Source organism: Microtus pennsylvanicus, chromosome 8 (assembly GCF_037038515.1).
Source record: "Microtus pennsylvanicus isolate mMicPen1 chromosome 8, mMicPen1.hap1, whole genome shotgun sequence".
NCBI classification, from domain to species: Eukaryota; Metazoa; Chordata; class Mammalia; order Rodentia; family Cricetidae; genus Microtus; species Microtus pennsylvanicus.
The window spans coordinates 30,999,937-31,013,219 of NC_134586.1; the positions used below are offsets into that span (position 1 = coordinate 30,999,937).

Here is a 13,283-nt window from a genome sequence, read left to right on the forward strand (position 1 = left end):
AGAAAACTTGCAAACGTTCATTCAGAGTCCACAAAGGACATCCTTTGCAATAGCTTTCCTAGTAGGCAGGAACTGCTTGGAATCCCAGAAAAGAGAGCCCAGGCCACAGTAAGGAGGAAAAACCACAGAAGTGAGGTTGGCGTAGTGTATGTAGAGCATTGTGGGGATAGTACCAAGGCTACTGGGCAGCAACAAGACATAGCACGTGATTAGGGACTGGGAGTCTGGTGTGATTAGTATTTAATGATCAGTGGGGGAAGGAAAAGCAGATGCACAATCAGGAAACTGGAGGAAGGTAGAAAGGAAGAAGGGCTAAATGAAGGATGGTAAGTCTCCTTCAAGCGAGAGGTGAGGCTGGACCACACCAAGTTAGCAGACTGGTCTAGAAAGCAGTAGTCAGGTTGGTCTGGTTAAAAGAAAACAAACAAACAGAAGACACTTGGATCACCTTGTTTGCACTGTGCAAGGTATCTGCCTGGGCTGGAAGATCGAAACTCACGCCAGCCTCCTCACGCCCAGGAAGAGTGGGCACACTTTCTGGGTCATGGCTCCTTCCAGGTTCAGATGAAGGAAAAGCTAATTCACATGAAACAGGCTTTGTTCCTGGGATCTGCAGAGCCGCTGTGGGCAGCAAGGCTGCTGGGTTAATTGCTAAATTTGCCTAAAGAAGAAAAATGGAACTCAGTTTTTGTTCTTAAACACAGGAGCAGTTTACGATTTCTGTGACACACGATGTCTGTGTTGCACACAGGTAGAATACAAGAGAATATAAATGTAGGAAAATCACCTGATCCAGGCTCAATGGGACACACTTGTGCCCATCACTGGGATCAAAAGACATTAAAGAGCAGCCCATAAGAAGCAACAACTAGGCAAGGGTGGAGGGTATGGTATTGGCAGGGGAAGAGATGAGAGAATGCTTGGTAGCAGCTGAAAAAACTGAAAATCCACAAATTTTATAGGTGCCACAGGCAGCAATGAAGACTCCAGATCCAATATAATTACTTGTATTTTCCCGATCCGACTGGATGGCTCTCTGCTTTTAAATGGAGTGAGACCTGAAGAATCCTGTGTGAAATAAATTTAGTTAAAAATCCATTGAGGGAACAGGAAACAAACTCTCTTGGGTTACATTCACATCTGTAAGTAAATCTGTGACAGAGCAAAGCGGTCCCTGTCTGCAGCTCTTTACCTCTGCCCTGGATCCTCACGGCATGCTGCTTGCTACCATTACTTCTCTGGTGCCTCCTCCAGCGTGGAGGAGGGAAGACTATCATATGAAGGCACAAGGAGCAAAGGGAGACACTGATGATGAGCAAGATCAGAGCTGTAGTTTTGTCAGAACCTATCATGATGAGTTACACAGCACAGCAAATACCAAAAAAACACACAAGCTCTCCCACAGCCTGGTGCCCAAACACAAAAGCATCTGAATTCCAGATGAGTTAAGAGATAGGCTAACCAAGTGCCTCATTTTCCAAGTGCAGACATTGGGGCCTCAGTGAAATTCCCAGAGACAACTGCAATTGTCTGGCTCCCTTTGTGGAGAAGCCCTACATCATACAGGGAGGACTCTTTCCTAGAAATGAAGTTTATAACAACTATCTTGGAGCAGTGACTCTGAGGAGAAACCAAGAAACCAGATGTTATTTGTATTAATTATTATATAATTCTAGCCAGGCAGTAGTAGCACATGCCTTTAATCCCAGCACTTTGGAGACAGAGACAAGTGGATCTCTGTGAGTTCAAGGCCAGCCTGGTCTACAGAGTGAGTTCTAGGACAGGCTCCAAAAAGCTACACAGAAAAACCCTGTCTTGAAAAACAATATATACGCGTGCGCGCGCGCGCGCGCGCGCGTGTGTGTGTGTGTGTGTGTGTGTGAGAGAGAGAGAGAGAGAGAGAGAGAGAGAGAGAGAGAGAGAATTATGTATATAAATATGTCCACATAATTCTATTCCGATGAAGGTCAGAGGGAGAAATAGAGGTACTAGGGAAAAACAATCTTTTATTCTATCTTAACATCAAATTGGAAATTGAATTTGGCATTTGGTCTAAACACAATGATTAAATACAGAATCACGGGTTTCTCCCTGTGGAAAAAGTGGGGTATAAAAGGATATAGTGAAAGGGAGGGTGCTGGTTGCTATTTTTCCCTCAAGAATTCTGAGTAACCCTAGTCTATACCAGGAACTGTCTGAGAGGGATGAGGTAAGAGCTGAATGCCCTCAAACAAAGTTCTAACCTGTGGTGTTTCTGCTTTCCATAAGCTTTTCTCTTTGCTACCTTGAGCAGACTCAGGAGGTTTCTCGCTCTTTAAAGAAACAGGGTGGTCTTTTTTCAGTACTCCCTTTTTTTCTGGTACCTTCAAAAGAAAAAGACACCAAAGTCTATCATGTATCTTCAAAATTCTAAACAGTAATGAAACTTGGCCTCTGGGTTTTGAAAGTACATTAACCGGTTCATAGGTAGCATTTCAGAAATAGCATCCTAAGCACTAGGGTTTTTCTAGGGCCGAGATGCTGCTCAGTGGCAGAAGGATGGCCTGGCATGCACAGCTCTTGAGGGGAAAAAAAAGATTGTGACTTACACAGGAATCCCTTCTGCAATAAAAAGGAAAAATCATACAAAACCAAGTATAGCAGGGGAATATACACACGGGCTAAAACTCAGATTTAAAGTTTTGCAAAAATGTAGTCCGTATTATATGCAAGGGTCCTTCAACAAACTCTTTAAAAAACAAAACAAGGCTACAGCACAATCAGAGACTCTGAAAGCACATCCTACAGACACACTGCTCCGTATATTATCTGTCATTTGTTTACAGAATATTCTCTGGGAATTTTCTTTCATCTTTAACTGAGCATTTGTTTCCTATCCTCCCCAAGCCTGAGAATAAAAAGCTGGTACCACAGGCTGAGTCTTGGCAGAGCTGAAAAGATCATCATCTTCATCATCACCAAAGAGGCTTCCACCATGTGGCACTGACAGCTGAAAAAAAATGACACCCCAATTACACATCCAAAAGGAAAGCAATTTGCCTACACCTGTGAGCCACATAATCTCCAACACAGTGGGAATCAGTAGCTACAAACCCTGGTTTTTTTGGTGCCAGCAAAAAGATCAACATCTGGGTCATTGTCCTTTTGCAGCTTGTGGCTGAAAAGCAGCTCTTCATCCTGGAAGACACCTGTGCTCTTGGGGCGGCCAGATGTTTTGAGACCCTGGGCAAAAGACAAGATCAAAAATGAACACAATGAAGATGTCCCCTGGTAAAAGTCTGACCACAGCCTTACATGTCAATCAGCAGGAGGAAAATGAACAGAAGACTATATAACTACCCAAAATAGTGGTTACAAATGAATTATCAAAAATAGTGGTGAATAAATTTGTAAACACAGCATATGCACAAACTTTCCCATAGTACCTTCCTATAGTACCTAAACTTTTCGTTACCTCCACCCCACCCACCCCACCCCTGCCAAGAAAATAAATAAATAACCCAATCCTAATCCATAATAACTGAAGAGGCTGCACTCTGGGGGGGGGGGGTAAAGTCAAACTACACTGAGTTCTCCATCTCATTTATGAAGGGAAGAACAATGTAGAAATTGCTATGAACAATTTATTTGGCTTGGTATTAAAAGGAGGAGGGCTGGGGAGATGGTTCAGTGGGCAAAGTGTTTGCAGCACAGCATGAAGACCTAAGCCCCACCATCCCATCACCCACATAAAAAACCTGGGCCTTGTGGTACATATCTATAGCCCCAGAACTGGAAGCAGGACAGAGGGGTGAAGAACAAGGAAGAACTTGCTGCCCATCAGTCTGAAGAATCAATGAGAAACTCTGTCTCAAATAATATGGAAAGCCATTGCAAGAGAGGACAACACCCAGTGCCAACCTCTGGCCTCTACACACTAGCACATAAACATGGATGTCCTCCTGCACACACAACCACATACAGAGAACACTGAAACCAATGCAGCCAACAACCTAGGTGTGCTAGCTGGTTTTTGCATGTCAACTTGACATAAACTAGAGTCATCAGAGAAGACGGAGCCTCAGTTGAGGTAACGCCTTCATGAGATCCAGATATAAGGCATTTTCTCAGTTATTGATGAAAGAGGGAAGGCCCAGCCCATTGTGGGTGGTATTGTCCCTGGGTAGGTGGTCCTGGGTTCAGGACCCAGAAAGCAGGTTGAGAAAGTCATAGGAAGCTAGCCAGTAAGCAGCACCCCTCCATGGCCTCTACATCGCTCCTACCTCCAGGATCCTGCCCTGTTTGAGTTCCTGTCCTGACTTCCTTCAATGAAGAACAGCAATGCTGAAGTGTAAGCCTAATAAATGCTTTCCTCTCCAACTTGCTCTTTGGTCATGGTGTTTCATCTCAGCAGTAGAAATCCTAAGACACTAGGTTTTATAATTTGTTCAAAATCAACGATCTTTTTTTCAGCCTATTTTTAGTTGTGAAGCCATCAAAATCTAAAAATACACTTGTATGTTACCCACCCCTCATAAAAAGCCAAGAAATTAGTGGTCATTCATGCTTACTGTCCACCCTCTCCTCTCAGCCCCAAACTATCTCTTCACACATATAGTGTACACATAAGCACACATCTATGGGTAGAAGCCAAGGTTAAGAGCATGTGTCCTCTTCAGTCACTCTCCACCTTCCTCAAGACGGTCTCTCGCTGAACCTGGAGCCAGTTTCACAAGACACACTGGCCAGCACGTAAAGGATACAGTCTGTTCTCTCCTTCCACCTTCACATGTTGTGCTGCAAGCGCCTGTTCAACAAGCCCTCTCACCGACCCCTAGACTACAACTCTGTACGTGTAAGTCTTGTAACGCTTTCAATAAGTACTCCTAAGTATTTTAACATTTTGTTGATTCTATAAATGGAATTTCTTAATTTTATTTTCATAAAAAACTATATAAAACTATAATATATTGATATACTGACTTTATACCCTGCAAATGTTGCTTAGATATTCTATAGTTTTTAGGACTTCCTGTTATCTGACATAGACAGCTTCTAACCTGGTACTCATCTAGAGCTAGAACGGCAAGAGGGAGAACCTGATTGCAATCAATCCTAAGGGGAAAGTTTTCTGTCTCTAGCCTCAAGAATGTCAACTGTGCGTTTTCATAGATGCTCTGACCAAACTGAGGACACTTCCTTTTACATTTATTTGATAAGTGCTCTTTTGGTTTTGCTTTTTCAATCATGAAAGGGCTTGGACTATTTCAAATACTCTTTCTGTATCTATCAAGATGACAATGATGTGCTTTCCATCTTGTACTTTATTAATACAATATATTCCATCGACTGATTTTCATATAGTCAACTACCCTCGCATTCTTAAGAGAAATCCCACTTATGCTGGGTTTTCCTCTTATTTTTCTAAGCTCAGTTTACTATGACTTTGTTGTGCATTTTAACATCTACTTTCAGAAAATATTAGTCTTTAGTTTTAAAATATATCTGGTCTTAGGCTGGAGAGATAGCTTAGTGGTTAAGAGCACTGGCTGCTCTTCCAGAGAACTCAGGCTGAATTCCCAGCACCATGTGGTGTACTTCCAGTTCCTGATGATCCGATGCCTCTTCTAGCTTCTGCGGGTACCAGGCACACATGTGATGCATGCAGGCAAAATACTTATATATGCAAAATAAAAATTTAAAAAGATATATCTGTCTAGTTTGGGTTCAAAACAATAGCAGCCTTACAGAACAAGGCTACTCTGTTCAGCAGTGAAATTATTGGAATATATGTTGTGTGTCTTTTTAGGACTGGGTTACCTCACTCTGTGTGATATTGTCCAGTTCCATCCATTTCATAAAAATTTCATGATTTTATATTTTGTTACAGGTGAATGGCATTCCACTGTATATATACCACATTTCTATTATTCAGTCATGAGCTGAAATACTTCTAGGTTGCTTCCATTTCTTGGCTACTGTTGAGTAGAGCAGCAATGACCACAGCTGAACAAGTGTCTGTGGAGTAGGATGTCAAGTCCTTGGACATGTGCCAAGGAGTGGTACAGCTGAGGCATACGATAGATCTACTTTAAGTGTAATTCACACTGATTTCCAGAGTAGCTGCACCAATCTGCAATCCTACCAACAGTGATCAGGGTTCTGCTCCCCATACACGCTCTAGCATTTGTTGTCAGTTGTTTTCCTGATCTTAGTCATTCTGACTGGGGTAAGATAAATCTCAAAAGTAATGAGATAAATACAGAAGGGGAATGTGAAATGAGAGTAAATAACACTAAGGATGTTTGAAAAGGTCACATGGAATTACAGTATTTTATAAGGTTACTAAAAATCTACTTGTGTGTATGCATGTTTATATGTGTATATAATTTAAATGGAGTTATACACATGGGGTGACAGTGCTCCCAAGCATAGGAAACTTCCCTTCACATTGTTATCAGCAATTTCCAATAGATACCCCAAATAATAAAGGTTACTGCCATTGTCCTTGATGGCCCCCAAGAACATACTACAGACACAGGACTTGGAGGAAGTGAGCTAGATATGACTTGGAAGCTTCCTTCCCCAAGGATTACCTCTCACAACTACTGGAAGGTGCTATGCAAGCTGTTGATGTGGGATGTCCTTCTGTATATGTGTTGCTTTTATTGACTAATAAATAAAGCTGCTTTGGCCTATGGTAGGACAGAATATAGCCAGGCTGGAAAAGATATAGAAAGAGAGTAGGCAGAGTCAGGGAAGTGCCATGTAGCTGGTGAAGGAGACAGACGCTGGAACTTTACCAGTAGGCCACAACCTTGTGGTAAAACATAAAATAATAGAAATGAGTTGATTCAAGATGTAGGAGCTAGCTAGAAATACGCCTGAGTCATTGGCCAAGCAGTATCAAAATTAATACAATTTTTGTGTGATTATTTGTGTCTCAGCAGTGGGGAAATGGACAAGCAATCTGTGCCTACAAGCTGCCACAGGAGAAAAATCAACCAGTAGTCCTAACTAGGTATAAACCAAAACCCACAACAATGGCAGCCCAGTAAGTCCTCCTTCATGGTATAATAGTGGCACTTGTATTCTAGCTGCAACCAGTGGTTGTCTGATCGGACTTAAGGCAGACTCAATGACAGAAATGTGTGCCTAGTACGGTACACCTAACACCGGTGGCTAGAAAGATCCTAGACTCTAAAGAGAACCTACTACTGACATTTCCTAAACTAATACAATTTCTAGCTATATTCTCAATACTTATCCTTGTGCCCATAGCTGTGTAACTGTGCAGCAGAGATCATCACAAAGATCCAAAATCAATGGCAGATGAGCAACTACAAAAGAATCCATATGGCCTGCAAAAGCTAACACAGTTCCATACAGCCCTTTAGAGAAAGGGTTTCTGATACCTGATAAACTGATAAAAGGCCCTTCTACCACTGATATTTCTAAAACTGAATGCTAACATAACTGAAGTGCACACATCTGCCCTATCTTCCCTTTCCTACTGCTTACTCTTACAATTAGCCAGTTTTTTCAAGAGCAACAAGGTCTATACGTCTCAGAAGAAGCAAGTGAGATTCTGTGTCCCTCACTAGCCTGAGGGACTTAAGGGGCAAGCCACAGATGTGCCTGGGAACCAACATCCGAGTGGAGAGACTCACAGACACTTTCACTGGAAACCCAGACTTCCCCAGCCTTGCAAGGCAGCAGTAGCCCCGTCTGAAAGGGAGTCCCTTCATCTCTGGGCACTCTCACATCTACTGCCCTGCTCACCTTTGCCATTTCCTTCTGTGGCACACAGGCACTGCTCTGATCTTCCACTTTATCTTCCTCATCAAACAAACTAAGGACAGTTTTGGTTCTACCTTTGGATCCTTTGTCCAATGGAGATGAAGAAGAAAATAAATCAGAAGGTTCAACTGCTTCCTGATGAGATGCAGTCAAAAGTCCTTCCTACAAACAGAAACAGGAAAAAATTAGTAACTAGAAAGTAAAACCCTACCATGGCCCTCACAAGATCGCCATTAATTCATTAACTTTCACATTAACATGACTCAGTGCAACACAGCTTATCACATACACTACCATGGGACAAAACACTACAGTCACCAAGGGGCTTGTACAGACAATCTAAAGTTAAAGATGACTTTTCCAATCCTGTTAAGCCAGAGGCCCCTCTTCCTCCTACAAAGAGAAAGGATAGTTATAACCCTGACGTTGCTTATTTACTAGAAAGAATTTCTAAATAATAATGTCAATAAGTGTGAATCATAAGGAATGGATCCTAATTCCTAGTTTTAATATGTATGTCTTAGATGGAAACTTAACTAGCAAAATCACACATTCAAATTGTAACCTTACATTGTCCATCTACATAGAACAATTTCTAACATGACACTTAAAGTACAACATTAGCCCAATACTATCACAACTCAGGCAAGATACCACTGGTCAGAACAAGAAAGAAAAATGGTTTCCAATTAAACACACCATTGACTGTAGAGTGCATCCCAACTTTCAGTGTTTCATTAGGGAAGTAATACCATATAAAGTAATGCTAAGTGCTTATGGATAAAAAAGAAAGCAAACAAACCTAATTCTCAAGGAGTTTACACTTAACTTAGGGACAGGGCAGCATAACAGTTTGAGTCAAGGGTAGAATGGCCGTGACAGAGCAATCAGCCTGTCCACATCAGCCACTAGGAGGGGAGGATTAGAGTGACTCAGGTACATGAGTGTCACTGTCGCTATCAGGAGCTTCTGTGGGAAAAGTAAATGAAACATTCTTCGCACAGGTCCTGGGAGAAACAGCTGAACCTACAGAGTACAGAGAACTAGGAAACACAGGGCACACCACAAACAGAAAGCAACTGTTGACATGAATCCCCAGCTACAGCCAACAGCGTTAGCTGAACGCCTCCAGAAAGAGACAACAAACCTTCAGAACAGAATATATTCGGAGGAAAACCCATCTCACTTTGCTCTGATTTAGCCAACGTCAACAAGAAGTAAAAGCATGGAAACCCAGCTTCATGAGAGTGACATCTGAACTCAGAAGTGAGGACCATAGAACCAAGGAAAACAGGACATCAGAGAGAAGCAAAGAGAGAAAACGTACAGGGCAAGTCAGCGTGAGGAATGAGATGAGGAGCGGCACTCTGCAGAGAGGCAGAATGCACTGCTACCCAACGTGATGCTAAAGAAAAAGAGGAGCCTTTCATTTCACTGCATAAAGGAATTCAGCTAGAAAGTGAACCTAATCGAGGAGTCCCCGAACAACAAGGGCACAGGCTATCTTCTTACCATACTGAGAGTTTTCTAGTCTTCTTACAAACACATTTATTTACGCAAAAGCATTTTCAGTGTTGGAAAATGTAAGGAGATTGTATGTGTCACAAATGGACTAGAAAACCAAAGAGGCAGCTTACCTTCTCTTCTACTTTAGCCACATCAGCGTGCCCCACCTCTGGGGACTCTTTGGCATTATCAACCTTCACATTCACCGATTTCACACCGGATGGTACCTCATTATCCTCCTCATCACTGAACAAAGATGGCACCTCAGAGATGCTTTCTTTTTTCTACCAAGAGAAGAGAAAATAACACCCACAATGATTAAAAAATTATGCTTGAATAGCATGGTGATGTATAAAGCCAGCCCAGACCAGTCCATTCAGGCATGTGCTAAGTATAGTGTAGGAAGGGCAGATAGAACAGTAACTGTGGCGTCAATATGGAAGACATTAACAAATAGGATTCCTCCAGACTTAAGACCACAGCACATCAGACTTTGTTACTGCTAGAACAGTAACTGTGGCCTCAAGATGGAAGGCATTAACAAATAGGATTCCTCCAGACTTAAGACCACAGCACTGGGCTGGAGAGATGGCTCAGCGGTTAAGAGCATGGTCTGCTCTTCCTGAGTTCAATTCCCAATAACCACATGATGGCTCACACCATAATCTATAATGAGATCACTATATACATAATAAATAAATTAAAAAAAAACCACAGCACTTCAGACTTTGTTTGTTACTGCTAGAACAGTAACTGTGGCCTCAAGATGGAAGGCATTAACAAATAGGATTCCTCCAGACTTAAGACCACAGCACTTCAGACTTTGTTTGTTACTGCTAGTAATCAGTCTCTTCTCCTCTTACAGTTCACCTGAAGGACAGCACTCAGTAGTTGCAACTCCAAATCTGTGCTCTTTGCACTCAGCCACAGGAACCTGTCAACCCACTGTGTCCTCCTTGCTTGCCATTCCTTAAGGTAAATGCCAGCTCTTATGTTGCACACCCTGGGTTCCTCTGTCTTAAGACTATCTTCATGTTTATGGCAAGTCCCAGATGCAAATGTCACCCAGGGTTTCTCTGTTCTCTTCAATATCAGTTGTTTGTCTGAATAAATACACTACTTCACTTGTTACCTTTACTTTATTCCTTATCTACGTGTCCACTCATCTGAAAGCACCACTCACTAAATGACAAGGCACAGTATTTGACACAGAGCAGCAGCTCAAGTTTGCAAGGCCTTCAGCTCAGCTCATCAATCCATTCTTTGGAAGGCAGGAGTTTAGAGAGTAGGGAACTGAGGATATGTGACCAACCTGGAGTTATCCACAGCCTACAAGAAAGCAATGCCTAGCCAAATTAGGAAGGCTGATGTGGGAACCTATGCAAGGCAATATTAACATAATTGAAAATAATACAAAGTAAAAAAAAAGAAAATAATACAAATGACAATTAGAGTAAAAGGATTTTTAGTTATTATCAGTAAGAGATACTTAAAATGAAAAATGATTTCAACTTGAAATCAAAGATGGGAATTCACAAAAGCAGAAGACAGCAGGCAATACTTCAGTGATTAAAGAAGGAAAAAAAAGCAGAGCACATCAGACCAGTAACAATTTAAAGATGAAGTGCCCCCAAAGGCTCAGGAGAAAGTTTGAGAAAGTTCTAGCAACTTTAGGACATAGGGCATTGCTGGAGGAAGGTCACTGAGGATGTGTCCTTGGGAGCTAAGTCTTGTCTTCCCATATCCTGTCCCTCTAGCTGTGTTCTATCCACCACGGATTGAGTAGCCTCAATTGGCACGGTGTTCGCCTTGACACAGGTCCAGCTGCAACAGAACCAAGGCCTAAGGACTGACCCTCTGAAATCATGAGCCAAAGGAACCTTTCCTCCTTTAGTTAAGTGTGTTGTCACAGCAATTCCAAGGCCGGGTTTTCAGATCTGACAAGGTGGCATCTCTACTCACATAGCACAATCTTACAGGTATTTTCTGAGTCTGGGAAAATGAATACCATTGTTGCAGGAGGAGCAGATGCAGGAGGAAAGCCAAACAGAGAGCTTCCACTGTCAGCATCATCTTCAAAGAGGAGTGACGTTCGCTGAGTCTTCTTTTGGCTATATGAACAAATAGAAGAACAAATTCAGGAGGAATACAATTTAAAAACAAAAGTACTATTCTTTTTGGCCACATCCACAATACACAACCTCCCATCATTTGTTGACTATGTACAGTTTAAAGTTGGTGATTTGAAAAATCTTTGGATAGAAAGACTTCAATCTTACAAACAACAGCCTCTGCCTTTCAGAAGAACCTGATGCACAAGAGCCCAGAGACCTGCTCACGAAGCCTTGTCGGTCACTTTCTGCACTGTGCAGCTGCACTAGCTCTTAGATCTGACAGACACATTGCACTCCTGGTAGTCACAAGCACAGAATTCTCCAATTATCACCTTCTCCAACAGATAATGAACTAAGAGTAGCTACGCCTACTTCCAGCTGAGCCACAGAGCACAGAGCCAGAGTCAGTTTTTTCAATGTAACCCTCTTTTCTGCTTTCTACTTTTTGATTCAGAGTAGCTTTACTGGACTATAATTTACATAATAAAATTACCCCCTTTAAAATATATTTTTCGCTAGGCAGTGGTGGTGCACGCCTTTAATCCCAGAACTCGGGAGGCAGAGGCAGGTGGATCTCTGTGAGTTCGAGGCCAGCCTGGTCTACAAGAGCTAGTTCCAGGGCAGCACCAAAAGCTACAGAGAAACCCTGTCTCGAAAATTATATACACACACACACACACACACACACACACACACACACGAGCGCGCGCACACACACACACACACCTTTCAATATGTTTAACATATTGAGAGCTGAAAAGCATTACCATAGTCTAACATTTTCGTCACCTCAAAGGAACTCCAAACCCCTTAAAAATTAACTCCCAATTCCTGTCTCCCCTCAACCCCTGGCAACCACCAACCGACTTCCTCTCTCTGGGTTGATCCATTCTGGACATTTCATATAAATAGTATCATTCAATCTGCAATCATATGTGACTTCTTCAACTAATGTGTTTTCTAGGTAACTCATGTCCTATCATATATCAGCACTTTATTCCTTTTTGGTGAATAAAAGGCCATTGTGTGGTTCCACAACATTCTGTTTAGCCATTCATCACCTGATGGACATTTACGTTGCTTCTGCTTTCTGGGTAACTTACATACATATCAATGCTACAATGGACATTCTTATACAAGTTTTTATCTGAGAATGTTTTCACTTGTCTTAGTTGTATACCAAAGAGTTAAATAATTTGATCACATGGCAAAAAAACTCAGGTTTACCATTCTGAAGAAATACCAAAACCATTTTCCAAAGTGACTGTACCAGTTTACATTCATCCACATCTTTACCTATACAAAACCCTTTTTGAGATGTGATCAAATCTATGAATTACTTTTTACAAATAACATTTTATAGGCATCTTCAAGAACAATTAACAGTATAAAGAATATGGGGCAAAAAGCATCATTGAAAGCCAGGAACTGAATGGTTGGCACCAAGACCTAAGATGAGACGTGTTTCAGGTCATCAGAATCATGGCAATGTGTGTGGTAGGGAGGTATGATGAATGCCGCCCAGGTGTCAGTGACCTCACAAAGCATTTCACATTACAAGTGCATGACTATCTCAAGAGACGTCTGAGAGATGAAAATCTGAGGCAAGAGAGGTTAGGGAACTTGTCCAAAGCTCTTCAGATAAGAACTGCGACACTTTATGAGGGTTTCAGGCATTCTCTATGCAGAACCAGGGCCACAGACTTACCAACTGTCAAATCTTGGCAGCCTAAAAGCAGAAACAATAATGTCTGAAGAGATGTAACTATTTAGGGAAATCTGAGGTACTTTATTAATCTGTTTATGAAGACCACCAGTGAATGCACGGTATTTCCACATTCAATGGATTGCCTGTTTGTTTTACCACGGTTCAGCTGAGCATCA

General features: G+C 41.9%; 1 protein-coding gene across 10 annotated transcripts in view; it reads right to left on the reverse strand.

Annotated features, from left to right (window-relative positions):
* Nucleotides 1–13,283, reverse strand: part of Washc2c (WASH complex subunit 2C) — a 55,130-nt gene that overhangs the window by 6,210 nt on the left and 35,637 nt on the right. For 4 of the 10 annotated variants that reach the window (XM_075983062.1, XM_075983063.1, XM_075983060.1 and 1 more), the window contains 8 exons: nt 11,294–11,396; nt 9,417–9,569; nt 7,762–7,941; nt 3,094–3,222; nt 2,909–2,989; nt 2,244–2,363; nt 1,006–1,068; nt 449–661 (listed from right to left, as the gene is read on the reverse strand). In XM_075983062.1, the coding sequence (XP_075839177.1) occupies nt 449–661; nt 1,006–1,068; nt 2,244–2,363; nt 2,909–2,989; nt 3,094–3,222; nt 7,762–7,941; nt 9,417–9,569; nt 11,294–11,396 (1,042 nt within the window). The remainder of the gene's footprint in view (nt 1–448; nt 662–1,005; nt 1,069–2,243; nt 2,364–2,908; nt 2,990–3,093; nt 3,223–7,761; nt 7,942–9,416; nt 9,570–11,293; nt 11,397–13,283) is intronic. The other 6 variants (XM_075983065.1, XM_075983066.1, XM_075983064.1 and 3 more) reach the window with 2 other exon arrangements.